The sequence below is a fragment of the Rissa tridactyla genome, chromosome 9, assembly GCF_028500815.1.
Source record: "Rissa tridactyla isolate bRisTri1 chromosome 9, bRisTri1.patW.cur.20221130, whole genome shotgun sequence".
Classification (NCBI taxonomy): domain Eukaryota; kingdom Metazoa; phylum Chordata; class Aves; order Charadriiformes; family Laridae; genus Rissa; species Rissa tridactyla.
In genome coordinates, this window is record NC_071474.1 from 12740887 (window position 1) to 12760117 (window position 19231).

Below are 19231 nucleotides of genomic sequence, written 5' to 3' on the forward strand. Positions count from 1 at the left end.
CAGATGGCAGTGAAACCGTTGCTACACATTGTGGTCCTATTGTGAAAAATATTTTGAAGAAATGTCCCAGTTTGGGGTTTCTTTTATTGCTGTTGAGCACTTTCAGTCTTAATAGTGTACACTGTTTGAAGAAACGTGTATGCATCATAGACCTATGTGAAAAAGCTACTTAGAATATTTCATGACTTCTGATATAAGCCATCCACAAATTGAAGTTTATAAGAATTTAAGTTGTATCCAATGAATATCTAATTATAAATGGTGATTTATACAAGCAGAACTTTATAGAGGTTACAATTGCATCCTGCATCATAATGTAGAAAAGGACTGATTTTATGAATGGCCTGTCTCCGTGAGGCAGGCTGGGTTCTACGCTATGTCTAAGGTAGCCTGAAAGTCCATAAATAATAGATAGGAGGACTCATCCGAACATATTATCAAGGAGAAAGGTCTCAACCGAGTTACACTTTTCCCCCCCCCAGATCTATACGAGGGGAAAAAAGAAAACACCTGTGCTTGAAATCTGGGCAAGTTTGCCTTGGTCCTGGGAATGTGTTGTTTGCTCTGTAGATAGTCACTTGGTTGACATTCCTGCATTCTTGATTGCTGATTAGTGCTGCTCTTCATTGGGCATTTCCTCCTGACTTTGATGAACAATAGCCTTTTACTTAGATTGAGAGTAGGAGTGGAGGCTGCTTTGTGGTACACAGAAAGAAACATAGAGTTGCTTTCAGGAATAATTGTAAAATTCTCCCCACTGAAGTTTTGGTGTTAGAAAGAGCATTTTTATTAGAAGAAAACTGGCGTTAAAGAGAGATTCCCCACCCCAGTCCCACTCTGAACAGCTGTCTTCTCACAGTGATTAAGGTTTTTAATTTAAAAGGCTGCTGTGAGGGTGTTTGTTTATAATTAAGCTCTATTTTGTTTATAATTAAGCTCTGTTTTTGATTATGTGTTTTGCTGTACAGTGAGGGGGGCTGTGGAATTTTGCCGTTGCTTTTTACTCTGTTCCAGCACAACCTTAGTGCTTTATTTTGTTTGCAACTGAATTTCTTCTGATGAAACTCCAGCAATGGCGTGACTGTGGGTTATTGCTCTTGTTGTTTGTGCAGAATGCAAGCTAAAATTTGCTATATTTGTTTGTTGTTGCACTGGCACGACTACATTTTCCTTTTTTTTTTTCTAGCAGAGGCAAGGCCAGTGCGAGGTGTTCCCTCGGCAGCCACGCAGCCTCGATGGGCTACACACCTGCCAAGGGGCTGTGCCAACCAGGTACCAGAATGGATAGATGTTTAAACAGTGGTCTGATGTGTGCTGAACCGCACTGTTACAAACCCTGGATTTTCCTCACCTGTAACTTCAGGACTGAGTCACTCATTTGGCAAACAGCTGCAGCACCTTAAGGGTTTATTGGCCTTCTGACAAAAGTTACAATGGGATAGCAGGGGAGAGAGAGCAGGACCCTGGAGTGATCCTCAGTCACTTCATTGAAGTCCAATGACAGTCAAACGGACAGAGGCAGAAATTTGAAGGAGACCACCAAACTTCAAGTTGAAAAGGCTGAGGGTTGCTCAAATTCTGTTCTCCCAGATTTGCTGATAAGTCAGGAACCTCTGCCAGAAGGGAGGTGACACAGGTTCGGGGAGTTAAATGAGTTAGTAATAGCTAAAACTCTGCAGCTGTTTTCCCAGTATCTACAACTTCACTGCTAATTCACGTTACCTGTTGCCTTATCTGTCACATGTAAGCTACTAATCAGTTGCTGAAACTGCTTCTGCCTTAAAGAAGATCTTGAAATACCATGTGGAATCACGGGGGGGGGGGGGGGGGAGAAAGCACAGGGGAAAGACGAGGAACGTCCAGGTTTTCTGAGAATGAAGGGCAGCCTGTCATATTTTGCCTAGCCAGGAAGGCTTTTGGTAGGACTTTTCAAAGATGTAATGCAAATTGCAGAGGTTAAGACTGGCAGAATTTACTTTGCAAATGGATGGAGCTTTATACTTTGTGATTATGATGCTGGAGAACTCCTTTCGCTGTGAAGTACAATAGCGGTATGCACTTTGCACAATGTGGCTTGAGCAGTTGCGACTGTTTATCTTCAGAATGTGATGCCTTTTTCGTGAGGTAGCTTTTCTACTTGCACTATTGGGTTGCTGATTTAAAATTAACAAACAAACAAAACCCCCCAAAACTAATCTCTGTGGACCATAACTCTAGTGAAAGGCATGTTGGAAGAATGCTGTTCTGGAGCACTGGGTGAGGATGCCTGTTACCGTTCCTAAGCACTATGCCCTAGGGGTATGTGATCAAGACGGGGAACTTGCCAGTGGTTGTAAAAAGTTTTAAGGAAAATGTATTCTCAGAACTATGATGAAATGCCTTCTGTGTTACCTGTTGGAGCTCCACTAATGTTAGGAGGGAAAGGTAAGATTCACTAATGAGAGGAGCGGTAGTGGATCGTTTTAACAGGCCCTTAGGCACAAGCTTAGCTGTGCGGGATGCCTACGCTTTTGAAGAAGACTCAAAATATTCTTTGTTCTTCCTTCATAGCAACAGTATTTTCACACTTTAATGTCCCTAGCCACCTTATCTATGCTTGCATTTGTCATGGCTGCTCAAATCAACCCCAGATTATATAAATCTGCAGAGCTGGTAGTGTGATATAAGCTCAAAATGTGCTAGACAGCTTTAGAGCTATGTTTTTCTAGAGATGTCAAACTTGTAATCAGAATTCAGTTACTAACATGGTGATTAAAATTCAGCAGTTGTTTTATGCATAATGTATGTAAAAGAGGAAGTGTCTGTTACAGAGTGGGAAAAGAGGTAGGTGGACTAACAAAATTTTGCAATTGAAGTTGCAATTTAAGAGAGTCCATAATTACTGTGGTCTCCAAAATGGTCATACACACACTTCAGAAATCATGGTGAGGAATGAGAAACAGAAGCTCCTGGGAAACTGCTATGTTGAAATCACTTGTGAATTTGTGGAAATAACACTTTCAGGTAGTTAAGTACTGTTGCGTCTAGAGTTTGTGCTGCTTGTTATAAATCCCATAACATTGTTGTGTGGGTACATCTTCTAATTAATCACTGTAGTGTAAGCAAGGAGTTTTACAGTGATATGTATGTTAGTACTTAGTTTTTAATGGCTGTTGTTTTAGAAACACAGCTCTTGGGATTAATTGTTGCAATGCCCACAACGATGCGTTTATGAGAGAAAAGCGCGAATAGTATAGAAAGTGCCACTGCTGGTTCATACTGTGCTCCTTCTCTTTTTGGATCTGCTCAGGTCCCCCAGATCAGATTGTTAGGAAACAATCCCCTGTTATGTACATAATTGAAGGGCTTAGTGCAGGTATGTGTTTCCCCCAGGTCCTTCCATAGAATGTGATAAGAAACACACTTACAGAAGGCCTAAGTGGAGCCTCCCTAAAAGCTCTTTTTTTGTCTGTTGACTGCCTTGGGTACCACACGCAGATTATACCTGTTTAGTGTCTGAAGCAAGGTGGAAAGGGTGGTGGCCATTGCAATTCTACAAAGGTGGAAGGGCCTGACAGCATGTATCACTGCTGACATCACTGCAAAGTATAAGAATAATCTCCCTGTTTTGCAGGTACAGAGTGTGAGGTTTGGTTTGCTTAGAGCTGTGCAGGAAGCCTAGTATATCTAGGAAACTCATATATCTGTGTCATGCAGTTAAACTGCAAAATGATCCTTCAACCTGGCTGTAAGTGTGTCAGAAGGAGTGAAGGAAGAACATTATGAGAAAAATACCAGAATTTCCTATCCTGTCTTTAATAGATGGAGAAAATAGATGGATTATTGGGCTACATTACCATGTTCTGCTAAATTGCTGCTGTTGAACTCAAGAAAAATATGAATACCAAATATTTGTCATTTTTGGAGATGGAGTGCTAGATCCTCCACAAGTTATATTCTAATAATTCAAGCAAAGATGGAATCTGAGAGATGCTTTAAAATAAACATTTAGTGAAATTCAGGGTCCCCTCGCTTTCCTGGGGCTTAGGTTTTGGTTGATCTCTGCAAAGGAGTTGCAGAACTGCAGTAATTAAATTAGCTGTGCTCCGTAATGGTCTTAAATTTAAATAATGCTTACACGTGGGGTATGACTTTCCCCATTGAAAAGAGAAGCTGTTTTTATTGACAGCTGAATTGATAAAGTACTATAGTGCTGCAGAATAGAAAATAGAAAAATTACATAACTTAATGGATTTCCTTTATTTCAAGTTAGTGTGTAATGAGTATTTTTTAGAAAATCTAAAAATAAGAGGAATATTTTATATAAATCAAAAAATAAGGCATTCAACTCAGCTAATGGAGTTTATTTTGTTTTCTAATCACATAAATCACTGTACATATTATCCCAAAGTATAATGTCAGATTGTATTAACCTGTAACATTCATAGCAAAAATTGTCAGAATACTTATTATTTCACTAATTTCTTTGTGAATTTACTTACATTTAATTATGAATTATTTAAACATTTAATTATTGCAATACATTCCATTCCATGTCAGAGCTTGAAAATTCATTATCAAGTCTTGTCATATAGAGTCCATATTTTTATGTACGTAACGTTATGTATGTAACTGACTGTCAGTTAATTAGGAGCATTTTAATTAATATAAATTAGCAGAACAATTTAGGTAAAAGCATCTGCTGAGGGCATAGGTCCTGATTTGGCAATATTATAATTAAACAGCATCACAGTTATCCTGCTTGCATTATATCAGTTTATGACTTTGACATGGTGGATACCACACAGGTTTTTTTCTCTCTCCCAAGTTGGTGCATGTGATTGAAATCCTCCTGTATGTCTACTAGCAACTATGACAACGCAATTTGAAAGAAGCATTTACTTATAGATTTAATGCTTTTTGTATTATAGTAGTTAATTTCGGCTTTCTTAGATAAATATCAAAATCGTTTTCAATACCTTATAAAATTAGTGGATTTTCTTCTTTGTGCATTCAAAATATTTGCTGTTTTATGTGAGAAAGATATATAAATATAGATATAGGTAGATTTTCCTTCTTTTGCCTGTACTGGAGTGTAACACCAGCAGGGACCATTTACATTTTTTTGTCTAGTTCTTCACTGTGTTGCTTTGGATTTTTGAAAATTTTTCTGTCAGTTACTAAGTTTTAGATCTGTATTAGATAAGTGCATCTTTAATAAATCTCTGCGATTAAAAACGTAGGTGTTGAAATCAAGCAAGGAATATTCTAGGCGCTGATGTTTTCCTAAGAATAGAAAGTCAGTACATTTTTGTGGTTGCCCCTGACCATTAAGACTGGAGGAAGGTTCTTGGAGAGAATTTCTAGCCAAGCCATATAAAGGTAATCAGACACTACTCCTTTTCTTGCCACTGGGAGGCTCCTGTTTAGACAGAGAGAAAAATAAAATTAACATTATGAAGACAGGGGTAGCCCTGAAAACATGCATCTCACTAAATATTAAGTAGTAAACATCAACTGTTTATATACAACTCTGTTCATAATTAGAGTACATGATTGTTTTAATCTTATAATGCACAAAGCTCTGTAATCTTTATAAGATTATAAAGATTAAGGCTAATATTAGGCCTTAATCCTGCAAACTCTATCTCACCTGGTTAGTGCTGTTAATGTGGCTAGTTGTACTGGGCATGGACTGCTTGTGATTGTAACCTTAAACTGGTAAAGAAGCATTTTTTGGGTCATAAAACCCACACATAATATGATCTTTAAAAAAGAGTTTTGCCATCCATCAGCTTATGTTCTGATCTGTAATTACTGTGAAATGGGAGTTTTAAAGTATGTGTCAATTTATGGTAAACACTACCTGATCACCCCTTTTTGGAAACCGAATTAGGTTTATCTGCTCTAACTAAAAATTGATTCTGAAAATGGCTGATGCTTTTTTTTTTTTTTTTTTTGGTGATTGTATTGGTGGCCTCTTTTTCTTTATGCAATTGCATCATCCTTTTTCAATTTCACATGGTTCCAAGTAGGTTTTGGCTGACAATGCCATTTGTTGTGTGCAAACCAAAAGAATCCTTTCTCTGAGTTGTTAATAGTTGGGGGGAAAGAAAGAAAAATTTGTATTTTCTGCAGATGAGTAAGCAGGTGTAACACTCAATATGTAGATTTGGATGTGAAGATTGCATCTTTGACACTTTCATGAGCAGAGCTTTGTTTTAAGCTATGAAGATTTACTAGGAAAGATTCATATTCAGCGTAGTCCCAGAGAACTATCAGTCCAGATGCAAGTCCTTCAAAACATACTTAAAAGATTATTTTTGCCCTCAATGAATTAACGCAAGCGTTTCTGTTGCTCTAGTCCAGAATCCCTTTACACATTAGATGATTATTCTCAAAGTTAGAACCAAAATCTTGCAACTCACAGAACAATGAGGTTAGCTGCCCTCGAATGCTCTTGTAAGAGTTCGTTCAGACGGACTTGGCGGTAACTCTGATTAAAACAAAACAGGGGAAAAGAAAAAAAAAAAAAAATCAGTTAGGTCAGTGATCCCCAGTTCTGGTGCCTCATGGACTTCTACACCAGCCATTGCCTGCAAGATTTTCTGCTGTTGCTCTGGCAACATTGAAAGCCAGGTCTGCCCTGTGGTCTAGAGTGATAGAGATGGCAAAACATGAGGCTAAGCCATGCTTCTGGATTAGTATAACTTCATGGGGACCAGAGTTGTTCACCACTGTGTAAGATTTCCTGGGGATGGGGATTATTTTTGTACTGACAGAGTACCAGAGCTGGCTCAGACATAGTTTTTACGTATTTCTTTGGCTATGGAGTATAGTCAGTGTGCAGAGACTCTGTTGTGCTATTGTTTGATGGCGGTTAATATATTAATTCATGTATTTTGTTAGTGTCCAGCTGCTGTGCTGGTAGAGCTGAATGTCACTGTGTAAGTGAAAGTGAGCGCCTTGCCAGAAGTTCACCTCTTAAACAAAAGACCAAGAGTCTGGAGTAAGACTTAGCTGCTTTATGTATTGCTTATTTCTATGGACTTTTACAAATTGCATAAGTCGCTGTTACTTTGAAACTCATCCAAGATCAGGCTCAGGCCCTCAAAGTTTTTTATAATTTAACACAAGTCATAGGGAACAAGAGACCAGGGCAGGTTTTTGTAGAGGGAGATTACAGCATGGGAAATAGATGTATCTTAACTGGTCTTAGAAATTTTATTCTCTCTTTCCCTGGAGAATGTAAAAAGCTGCTTTTTCTCCATTCAGACCTTAAATTTTCCTTCTCTACAGAAATTTCACGATTCTTTTACACATTATATAGGTAAGAATCCTCATAATTTAGCCAGTTGTTATCTCATGAGAGTCATCCTATAACATCACACTTTATCTGTGCTGCCAGGTTTTTCTCTCTTGAATTTTAAACGTGTTCTAATGTCCTCCATAATATTCCCAGAACTGCCTTACTTCTGAAGATAAGGGCCATGTCTTTCTAGGTGTGTAAACTAAACTTTTTGTTGCTGTTCTTATTTTAAAGAGAGATTTGGCATTTTCATATTGCTGACTGCTTCCAACCTATGGGTTTTTTTCTTGGTTCTTTAGTTAGTGACCTAGATAAGACCAAACTTAATCATATATCTCTTTCCTGTTGTATGCTCACTGGTTCTGCACACAAGTGTGTGTATCTGGGATTATATTCCCATTGTCTTTTATACTGAAATGTTCTAAGGGCTCTGACTCCCAAGTTTTGATGATTTATGCTGAGAGTACTTCAAAAGTTTTCTGCCCACAGCTGACTACTGTAACTTTGTGCTGGTTATCAAATCTATGAAAAGAGTAATACAGTGAGCAGTCAGTCTGCTTCCCAGCCGCTGCAGTCGGTAGTGCAGTGTGTTATTTTAAATCACCATTGATTTCAGCTTATGTTAATGTCAGGCTGTGACCTCTAGCGGCTCTGAGCTCAGACTCACAATCCTTGCTCCACTGAGGAAGTTACCAGCACCATAAAGTGGAGATAACTAAACTCTCAGTGCACTCAGGTTAATCCAACAGGAACCATAAATAAAATTGCTAGATTAATTCTCTGTCAGTTAGAGGAGAACTCGTCTCTTAGGGGTAGAAGAGTTTGCAGTGTGCTTTCGGCACTGGCCTGATGAAGCCTGGCGGTTCTTTGCTAAAAAGGTATGTTTCAACAGAATTAAAGAGCAGCCTGGGCTCTTATTCACCCAGTGGATCAGCCAACATCAGCCTTAGAGTGCCTCTGAACTGTGGGAGAGCTCCCGTGTTGTAGGCAGGTTTAGTCTTCGCTCTGCCGTTGAGGTAAGAATCCGTGTTAAATCTTGCCTTTGGAAAAATTCCTGGAGCCAGCTGGAGGGTCTGGATGCAGTTTTAAATTTCCCAAAGTGGTGAATGTTTGGAACTGCACTTTCTAAGAGGTCCAAGCTCTAAAACAGTGGAGCCATTTAATAAACCACTCAGCAGATCTTACTAGCTTGGGCTCAGCACAGTACTGTGTGGCTTCTGGTTCAGAGGTGGTTTTCCTTTGGCTGGCTCTGATGTGGGCAGAGCTTCTCATCAGCCTGGAAAATACTGGGTAAACATGCCAAGGTCTTACAGAGTGCTGCATAATGCAATCGTAACACACCTCTGCCGTGTTTACAATATAAATCCAATTTGTAAATATCAAATACGGGTTTGTACATGCCATGTTTCTAATTTTGTATCTGGTATTTCACATTTTCTTACTAATCGCTTCAAACTTCTGGAGTGTAAGAAAAGGTACAGATGTAAGAAGGCAGGCAGGGCTTTACCTTTTCCTTGAATGCTTCCAGCTCTGCATCTGTAATTTTCCATGGAGTCTCTCGCTTTAATTTCTCAGCAGTTGTTATATCTTTGCAGCTTTCATGGAGGCGATATGGTTCAATCATCTCTTCAAAGAATTTCCAGCTGAAACAGAAATTACAAAGGAGGCCTTGCTGCAGGGTATGAACTCACTAACGTACAGACACCATGTATGGCACGCACCACGGACTATAACTGTAGCTGAAGAACAGCAGAATCTCTAACTATTCTTGTGCTCCAAGTTATAGCTGTGTCACTTCAATATGTTGGGGTTATTTGAGGATAATTAAAAGGTTATTTGAGGATAATTAAACACTGCATTTGGCCTATTATAGTTGCAGAGAATTTTCTGTGTTTTCCTGGTTGTAGCAAAAATACTGAAATGAGTTCTACAGTAACTCCAAACTGCAGTGTATTGGTTACTAATGTTAATAATGGATATGGGGCTCCTCATAAATACTGAGCTTTTATTATTGTTTTAGCATTAGCTGGAGCCATTGCCTGACTTGTATAGTTTTACTGTTACAGTTTTAATGAAATGGAGAAACAGCTGGTGTAAATCTCCTGTGGCAAGGGGCTGAAGGAAATGCTGTAGGTTTTTTGTTATATGGGGGCTCAGATTTGTGTTCATTTCCCAACTTTTCCACGGATTTTCTCACTAAATTTCAATTTGTTTCTTGAAGCTTTTGACTGTCATCACCTGGAGAAGCTTATCATCCTTCTGTACCTCCCTGCTTGCCCTTTTGTTGAAAGTTTCTATCATCCCACAGAGACGTCAGGGCGTTTCTTTTGTATTAATATAAGTGTATTTCTATGAGCACTTTATGCTGACAGGCCTCACTGTAAAGTGAAATGGGAGGCTGGGCACTGGTTGGACTTTGCCGTATGGCCAGGAAGTCAAGAGATGGGTTAAAGGCTGTGACATGCAGCATTTAATGTTGCTGTTGCTAAGTTGACAGAGAGTTTGTCAACATCCGTAGTGCCTGTTTCAGTATGTAAAATAATGATAATCCTCTTATTAGTGAAGAAAATGGGATACTATCTGGGAAAGAGATACAGTGGACTAGCAAATGTCTGAAAAGTGTTCTGTTCAGATAGTGCTGATGCAGCAAATGCATTTGGTTTTTATGTTAATGCCAGATACAAATTCTTTTTAATAGTTTTTTTTAATATAAAATCACTGCATAGTACTGGAAAAATTAGAAGTATTCTACACAGTTCTTTATATAATTAAAAGAAACTAACTGAGCAAACAAGAGGGCACTAGTAAGTGACTTTAGGTATCTAGTAATAAAATCTTTTTTTAATTGCATTTCCTAAGTCAAAATCTCCAATGCACTGTAGAAACACTGGTGAATCTAATACTGTTTTTTCAAAGTTATCGGTGTGTGGAGAAACGGGACACAGAAGGATTAAGAGACTAACCTGTGGTTGCACTTGAACACAGAGGAAAAGCTTTGGGTGGGGGAGAGGAGCCCTTTGACTATGAAATAGCCATGGACCTATCAAGAGGGAAGTAAGAGATGGGATGGAAGATTCCACAGCAAGGTGAGAATGTTTTCAGAGGATCTTTAAGACCAAGAGCAATATTGTGAATTGAGTTAGGAATCAGTTATTCCCTGAGGAACCTACTATATACTTTTGTCTACATAAAGCAGAAGAAATAGGTGATTTCTACAGAGATATATTTTAGAAAGCAAGGACTTGAAGATTTATTTTTCTTCTTAGCTAATGCAGTTGGAGGTGAAGCTTCCTGCACAGTTTCATCAACTTCCTAACCTATGCCTAAGAACATCAATTCTTTAGATAAGTTAATTTTTAAAAACATTGAACCTTCATTATATTTGAGTGATGGGGGAGTATTATAATATTGTCCTCATGGGAAAGGAGAAGTATGCTTATGTTTGGCTAGAAAAATGTTAAGTTTATGAACTCATGGTAAAACCCAGAAGGCAGAGATGTTGATTTTACAAGAGGACTGTGACTGACTGAATAATATGATGAAGGGGAGTCTATGGCAACCTAAATAGAAATGAAAAGCCATCATAAAATGCCTGTTAAATTTACTGGCTTGCAAGTATGGTGTCTAATTAGTCTTTATTAAAATTAAGTCTTATCATTACAACATAAAGAAAAAGGCTTCCTATAGTTTTGACGCTTTGAGTTGTGATTGCTAAAAGGTTATTTTCTTTTTCCTGCTCTAGGCACTTAGGAATTGATTGCAATAAAGTGACTGTTATTCTTTGTGGTGTGTTTTGTGGTTTTTTTTTTAATGCTCAACGTAAAAGAAACAAGCTCCTGATAAAGGCTGACTGAGAAATAATGGATTTTGGTAATGTTTCTTACCTCTCTTTGTTGGGCTTTATATTGATATCACAAATGATATTAATATCAGCAAATTTTATTCTGAATTTGCTTAGAAGTGAAGCCATCCTGAAAACAAGAGAGAGAACATTTTATCACTATATTTCTGAGTGTCTTGCATCAAAGAGCACTCATAAATGAGTTAAGATATCAAATGCAGTTGTCTCGTTATCTTTAATTTTATGACAAATTACTTTAAATGCTTTAGTATTTCTGTTTCCAATTACAGAACTGGATTGATGTGATCGCTGTAGTATAATTCATTTAACTGATGATCGATGAAAACCACAAAAAATTGAAATGAATAGCAGACAGAGGGGAGGGTGTTTACATTTTGTGAAAAAATGGTACTTTAAGTATGTGTAAAGGCTTGAATTATAAAGGAAAATACTCAAAATACAGTAGGACAGAATTCTCCAATACTTAGAGAAGTGTTCTGTTATTCTATTACTACCAGAATTCTATGCATGGAGTATGTACAACACTGGTAGTAAATGTGTTAGTGAAAATTTGGTCCGGAAGGTTGATATGCAATGCTTAAAGAAACTCTTTCATTCATGAAATTATATTGATCTACTTGCATGTTGTCTTTACATATTTTCATAAAAGAAAATACTTTGCTTTTCTGCCCCAACTGGCAGGAGGAACAGTTTGTAGCTTTGTGTGTGTTTGTGCTGAGGTTAGAGAGGTTTCATCACGTCAGTTTTGCCTTTGGTTGAAGCATGGTTGGGAGCATGTATCTTCTTCCCCTCCTCCACCCACCTTCTTTCCCCCTCCCCCCCCCTTTTTTTTTTTGGTATGTAAGCTTTGTAATTTGAAAAGGTCAAAAAGTTCCCAGGAGCAAACCATGATAGAAATACATATTTACTTATGACCTGAGAATTTACTACTTCTTTTTTCTTATATAAGAACATACTGCTTATATAAATCTTGATGTCCCCTGGGGCAATCCTTGCTTTGAATGCTAAAAAGAGCAAAGTCTCAACTTCTGTGGAAAGCTTTTAGTATTTGGGAATTACATGTTAGCAAAAGTCCAGATAATTTCTGAATTGGAAATGCAATGGATGAAATTGTAAATAGCCACCCAGCCTCCAGACTTGTCTCTTTGAAGGCTGCTGTGTGTGATGGGTAGAATAGCTTTCCTGTTGAGGAAAGCTAATGTTTAGGGAGAAATACATACACGTATTCGTTTCTTGGAGGCAAATTAGGTCATTGTCAACTGTACTGACCATGCTGTTCACTCTGAGTTTTGTAGGACAAGCAGTGTATACAGGTGCCAGAACTGCCTCTGTGAAGATCTGACATGTTTTGACAAATCCCATTTGATGTCAAAACCTCCTACTCCCTCCCAACAAAATTTGGTGACCTGAGTACCTAGATCCAGGAGTCGGTTGCAGTCCTGAACAACCAAGTGTGGGCAGGCTCTGGACAGAGAGCAGAGGATGCTTCCCTGCAGGTCCTTGAGCAGCTGTAAGGTGGTTTGTTTTTTTTTTTTACCCAATGATAAGAATAGTTTGTACAAACACTTGTGAATCTCTTCTATAGAAGGATGTGACATTTAGGGTAACCCTTACAACTGACAGAACCACAGCAGAGTAAAGTTCGCTTTATGTGAAAGCAAAAGCTTAAGGGAGCATCCCTGTGGCAGCTGTCTTTCTGAGGCTGGCTAAATTCTAACTCCTGTCCTTGTGTCCATCTCGCTTGTTTTTCAATGGAGTTTTGGTTGGACATGTTGATTTTAACTCACTGTGGTGGTGCTGCTGCTCTTTGTTAAGCAGTTACTGCCGTCCATTGCAAATTGAACTGCTTCCACCAGTCATGAAATGACTGTGCCTCTAGCATGTAAAGTGCTTTGGAAGGAAAGGTCCTATATACAGTCATGAAGAAAGTAAGTTTATATTAGTACCTTTCATTTGCTTGAAGGTGAGTGAAATCTAGACTTTTTTTTAAAAGCTAAGTCAAATCAAGTTGATTAACTTGCTCTTTAAGGTTTTTACATTTTACCACGGTTGATCACATTTATGTGAGCTATCTGTCTATGGTATTTGCATATGAGAAACTTCATGTGCAATTTCACTTACTGTTAACTGGACAATCTCATGTAAATCCCATAAAACTAATTATATTCTCATTACAGAGTGGAAACCGCTCTTCTTAGAGCAAGAAATATGAGCTATTAATGGGAAAAATTGCTGGATGTGAGTTTCCTTTGGTAATCACAATTTATATTGAGCCTTGAGGGCTGTGCCATAAGCTCAACACCTTTCTATCAAGTACATCTTTTTTTTTTTTTCATGCTGCCCACAGTACAACACACCCATTGTGCTGAGAAACTTCGAGCTTCCTGTTGTATGTGCATTATGTTCAGCATCAATTCAAACTCTTTAAACAGTGAGACAAATATATTTACGCTAGTTTTTCTTCTTCAATCCTATTGACTTTTCCTCCAGTGAAGATCCTTAATTTGCAATTTTTCCACTTCTTCCTGATAGTTAGAATGTAAGGAATTAGGATTGTTAGACCTGGAAGAACATATAAAATTGCAGGAAGATCAAATTAGTGCATTGTGTGGTAAAAATTCCATCCTTCACTTCGGCAGTGTTGGATGTAAATTAATCTTAAAACATTTAAGCCAGACAGAAAATTGACTATGTAATCTCAAAAGAAAACAGTTTTGTGCAAATTCCCAAGTCTGTTTTTATATCTGGTAACACAGAAATCTGTCTCCCTGCAGTTCTTGCTCGAATTCCTTACCTCCATCATCGAACAGCCACCAAATGTCAATTGTACCTTTTCCTTGCTTCTTCTTAAATTGAGTGCTGGCTTCTAGCAGCTTCTGATTGAATTCACCCACGTGCATTGACTGTATTGTGTTAATGGTGCTCTCTGTAATGGGAAAAAAAAAGGTGGAAGGATTTCTGATGAGTGAGGCAATAAGTAACTTCAGGGAGCCAAGTGGAGAGAAAGCTTGAGGAAAATGAACTGTTTCTGACATAATTTCTATACTTTAAATCTGAAGAAAATTGCAGCACGGATGCTATGGACTTTTAATACACCCATACACACAGAAACCCAAGCTTGTGTAATATTTTGTCACTAGATTATAACTTCTTGAAAAGGGTTATCTGATTATTTGTGCTCTGCATCTTTTTAGTTAATTTAAAACTCACTGGGGCCTTAAAAAGCAGTTGGGAAATATCTGATAGATTTTACTAGTAAATGGCATCATTTTGCATCATTTGCAAGCTAAGCTGTCTGTTGTAAAGTCCAAAGCTCCCTGAAAGGCACAGTATAATGATGGACAAAGACAGCTAATGGGGTACAGCGAGAGCACGGGTGAAGCTAAGAAAACATAAGCATATGTGGCAACTTCCCTATGCTTGAGAGGGTCCTTGTTAATTGAAAATAAACTTTGATTCTTGCTGTTTGCTTGGCTGACTTTAAAAAGTAGTCTTGCCTATGTGCTAATGATATCTTCTCTCATTCCATTTTTTTAAGCCTGTGGCTTTATTACTGCTTCTCTTTCAATGATTTCAAAGAGACGGTGTCAGAACAGTATTTTAAATGGAGCAGACGGGCTTCTTTAGAGGTTTTTCCTCTGATCTGCTGGGTTCTGAAAAATGCTTTGTTTGGTTTTCCTGTATTTCTAGAGTGTGAATAGGATAGTTCTGAAGCAGTTATTGGCTTTCCTTTACAGCTGTAGCATCTATGCTGGACGATGCAACAACTCTGGGGAGGATGAATGTATAAGCAAAACGGAGAGGCAGGGATATTTATTAACATAATCTATCTCATATATAGAGCCAAAGTGTATAATATATGTTTCCTTTATGCTTTTCTGAACTAAATCTAAAAGAGTAGTTGAAACAGGGGTTCACATTCTTGTGGTATTTGTTATAAAAATATATTCTACTGAAGACTGCAAAATGAACTGAAGTCTGCCAAGTAAAGAATAATGACATTTTATGTTTTCAGTCTGTAGATCATCTTAATACCTGTGGGAGTTGCATGCACAGCCAGATGTAGTAGTCTCTGCAGGTGAAAATTCTGAAAATACTTGTCTGCATACAAGCATGGCTTCAGGTGGGTCATTATCATTACAGCCTAGCAATTGTGAAATGAGACCTTTAATTCTGTCTGTATTACTGTATCATTTTGCTATATCTGAAATGTAATTTTGATTTCATCACCTATACATTTAAGTTATGTGTTAATTAGTTATTTGACAGCATGCTGTATATGTACTTTCAGTACTTTTACCACCTTCATTTGTACATTTTAATGAAATTATGCTTAGAATATAGAGCAGTAGTGCTATTTTTACGTGTTTTTCAGCTGGGTACTGGGAGTGCATGTGTGTATGTTGAGTAAAGTGAGACTGCTTGTTCCCTGAATATTGTGCATATGTTCCTGTTTTCTTTAAAGAGGAGAAAAAAAGGCCTCTTGTTTAAAAACTGAAAATACCCTATAAAAAAAAAAAAAAAAAAAAACCAAACAAAAATCAAGTTGTTCTGTATTCCTCAAACCTTAATAAATATGTGCTATTTTTGACAAATAGAATTCAACATAAGCTGAGCTGAGAAGTTCACCTAGCAAATGAGGGGCGGAAAAATAGTTGTGTTGTATGAGGTAGCATGTCCTACCAGTAGAGGACGGTCAGTCTATTCTGCATTATGTGGTTGTGGTCACCAAGACGGGATTGATGTGGGTAGGTGCTGTTCCAGAGGTTTCTGTGTGGCTCAGGAGTTTTGGCCTGAGTCCAGTTTGCATATTGGTGAAAATGTGATGTATTGAAGGGTCAGAGAGAAGTTGTCATTCTGGAACTTACCCTTTTTTGTTTCATGTTTTGAGATATTGAGCATGTTGGTTTTTCTGAAGAATCCACGGATGCCGCTTCTTCCTTCTTCAAAATCATTTTCTTTAATGGTAGCTTCCAGTGCCAATCTCTCCTGCTCCAGCTTCTCTAATTCCTCTGTATATTGGGAAAAGTAAGGGAACTGGTAACACATCATTTTCTATTTTCAATTAAATCATTTACTGAAATAATGGCAGTGATGCAATTGCTGTTGTGCTAATTTGTACACAATGTAAAGCTGCTGGGAGGAAAAACTCTTTTAAAATGCTTTTTCCTTGCAAACCAGTAGGGAGGAGGAAGCTGAATTCATCTCTGGAAGCCCTAACATAGGGTTCTCACGCCTACAGCAATGGTGTGTACTAAAGTGCTGCTCAGCTGCTTTCAGATTTTTCTCTTCCGGATCAAATTAGTATTACTGTATTTTATAGTTACAGGAGATACTATTTATGGAGTTATCTTTGTGGATTTGTTCAGTTGGTCTCTTTCCCTGAGAATTTGAAAACACATTAGGAAAGCTATTTTCCTAAAGTAAGAAAGCTGATGTATTGGGTTCTAGCCCTTGGGTCCGTATTCTAAGAACAAGGTCACGTGGCTTTGGACTTTGAGATTCTCATAAATATGTAAAAAAAAAAAAAAAAAAATCCTGAATATGTGATTAGTTTCTATGCTGAAATATTTTTACTGTTTTAATTTTTTCAGTATTTGCTGCGAAGATGTAAGATTTAGCTAACATTCTGTAAATTCAGTAATATAAAAGTACAGTTTCATTTACCAATATTAGACTTTTGCTTAGAAAAAGGTACCACGTATTATTGTGGAATATATATTATGGTGAGGCACTAATTAATAGGATACAGGCATTTGCCTGCAGAAAGCTTTTTTCATAAGAAAAACTTCTATTTGAGTAATACATGGACTAGAGAGTGAAGTAAATTCATTTAAGACATTGTGTTTAAAAAACAAACAAACAAACCAACAAACCCCAAAACCAAAACAAACTTTCACTAGTCGGTGCTCTGTTGGCACTCTCAGTTGCCAACAGAAAAGGATATAATTTCTTTCATTTTAGAATCCATGACAGCCATATGTTTCCGATTATCAGACATGATGATAGTCACTAACTTAATGGTTACTCAAATCTAAATTTTCGGTTCCTCTATTAAGCAGAATGCTGTAGCAAGTATAATAGAATACAATGATCTCTTTTTTTCCCACTACAGAGACTTTGTATCTGCTTCAAAAGATTTCTGCATATTGAAGGTTTTCCTTTTTTTTTTTTTCCCCCCTGTGTTACTAATTCTTTCTGATTCCTCGTGTCTTAACACTTGAAGAACATTTGCTAGTTTGTATGAATGTGAAGTTGGTATTTGCTGTAGTTTCACTAGTGTTCTAATGACTGTGTCTTCTGATATTTTCTAACTTAGAGCAAGTAGAGACAGGCAGATCTCTTTGACTTATCAGAAAGAGGGAGGAAAAAAGCGTGATTAGCTTGAAATTTTTTTCTTAAGTCCCCGTAATTTTGCCCTGTTGCTCTCCACGCACATCAAGCCGCCAGAGTCTGCTGGGTGAGTATTCATCTACCCTTGTTTCTTAAAGGAGTCTCTGGCGCCTTTTAATTCTGAGAGATGATTTGCTTTTGAGGGTTGCTTCACCCTGGAATCCGTCCTCTTTAATTTTGGTTTTAATTAGTAAGGTACTTATGTCCTTTCCGTGTGTTCTCCCCAGCAGTCCTGAGCGCGGTCAGTGTGTCTCTGGGAACCGGGGGAGAAGCTGGAGGCAGATTTACAGCAGGCGGCAGCAAAGAGTCGTCGTTCTCTTTTATGCTGCATATGTTCCATGTCTATAGATTTTATCTAATTCCTTTATAACACAAAAGAGTTCTCTGGTGAGGAGGACAAGGGACGCTAGGAGTAATGTCCATGTTTAGGCTGTATCTGTCTGCTCAAGTGGACAAACTTATGAGAAGTGGAAAATTGTTGCACCAAAAACCTAGAGAATTGTTCTGATGGGGTTTTTATAAGGAGTCATTCCTTCCTCAGGGTACCTGGGGAACCAGTAAGACCTCTGTGTCCTAAAGATGAAAAGGAAGAATGAAGGCACCATGTATGTGGCACTTGGAAGCCCCTCATGCTGCCTGCGTGCTCTGTCTCCCTCTACCTTTTCCACCCAGGTGGCATGTCTCCCTGAAGATATGGTGGAAGGTTTTCCTCTTTCCCCCCCTGAGATATGCGCTGCTAACCTAAGGAAGAATGAACAAAAAGGTGAAAAAGAGAACTGATGTTTCCTATGGGTTCCAGATATTTTGCATGGGGTGAGAACCTCCTGGGCCCCAGTGTTCCAAAAGTGCAGCTTCCTGATTGCTGCAAGTCCCAGAGATCTCAGGTAGGCAGAGGGAGGAAGATGTGACAACAGCAGGAAGGAAACATGCCGGAGTGGGTGGTTGCTGTGGCACAGCATGATTTTACTGCTTTAGTGTGCACCTATGGTGGAATTGCTGGGGGAGTTGAGTTGACTTCTCTGGTGTGCAGAGCCCCTTAATGTGTGAGGCTTGGCCTCCTTCTGTCACTGCCAGTGCTTCAGCAAGGATTTCGGGCAGGATTGAAACTGTAGAAGCAAGGAGGAACTGTAGAAGTTACGGGCATAGGAACCCCACCTTCTAGAAACCACACAGTGACCCTAAGACTATGGTCAGATTCCTTCCCGTGCTGAGTGTTACCAGCACACATATTCAGCTGTTGAGTCACCAACATACCTTGAACCTGGAGGACCTGAGATATATCAAATCCTTGGCTAATTCTGACGATAATCATGCCGAGCTCAAAATCAAAGGCATCACTGAAAAGAAAGAAAAAGAAGAATAAATATCCTTTCACGTCATGCATGTCAATGAGGAAAACTACTTTGAGCAGATCAGTAGAAGTGTTAGTGCTCAGAGGGAGGTATTACTGCCATGTACTAGGCTGCTCTAGGTAAAATCGCAGAAGGAATTGCCCAAGATTAAGTAAAGTACTATCAACTTTCTTCCCTCATTTGAAAAAAGGGTATCATTGGGCATGGGGACAGATAGGCTATTCCTGAAACGGGTCTTTCTGACAACACTTTTTAGGAACTAAGTTACCATTGGGTAATTTTTTTTTCTCCCTTCTCTGAGGAAAAAACAAATCTGGGGTGGGTTTTGTTGTTTTT

At 38.4% G+C, this 19231-nt stretch overlaps 1 protein-coding gene across 4 annotated transcripts in view; it reads right to left on the bottom strand.

Moving 5' to 3' along the window:
- Nucleotides 1-4249: 4249 nt before the first annotated feature.
- The window catches only part of SLC12A1 (solute carrier family 12 member 1), a 53507-nt gene continuing 38525 nt past the window's right edge, over nucleotides 4250-19231 (bottom strand). For 3 of the 4 annotated variants that reach the window (XM_054214341.1, XM_054214340.1, XM_054214344.1), the window contains 8 exons: nucleotides 18798-18880; nucleotides 16019-16162; nucleotides 13945-14076; nucleotides 13601-13712; nucleotides 11173-11259; nucleotides 8796-8931; nucleotides 6408-6475; nucleotides 4250-5401 (listed from right to left, as the gene is read on the bottom strand). In XM_054214341.1, the coding sequence (XP_054070316.1) occupies nucleotides 5266-5401; nucleotides 6408-6475; nucleotides 8796-8931; nucleotides 11173-11259; nucleotides 13601-13712; nucleotides 13945-14076; nucleotides 16019-16162; nucleotides 18798-18880 (898 nt within the window). In that variant the 3' untranslated portion in view covers nucleotides 4250-5265. The remainder of the gene's footprint in view (nucleotides 5402-6407; nucleotides 6476-8795; nucleotides 8932-11172; nucleotides 11260-13600; nucleotides 13713-13944; nucleotides 14077-16018; nucleotides 16163-18797; nucleotides 18881-19231) is intronic. The other variant, XM_054214343.1, reaches the window with a different exon arrangement.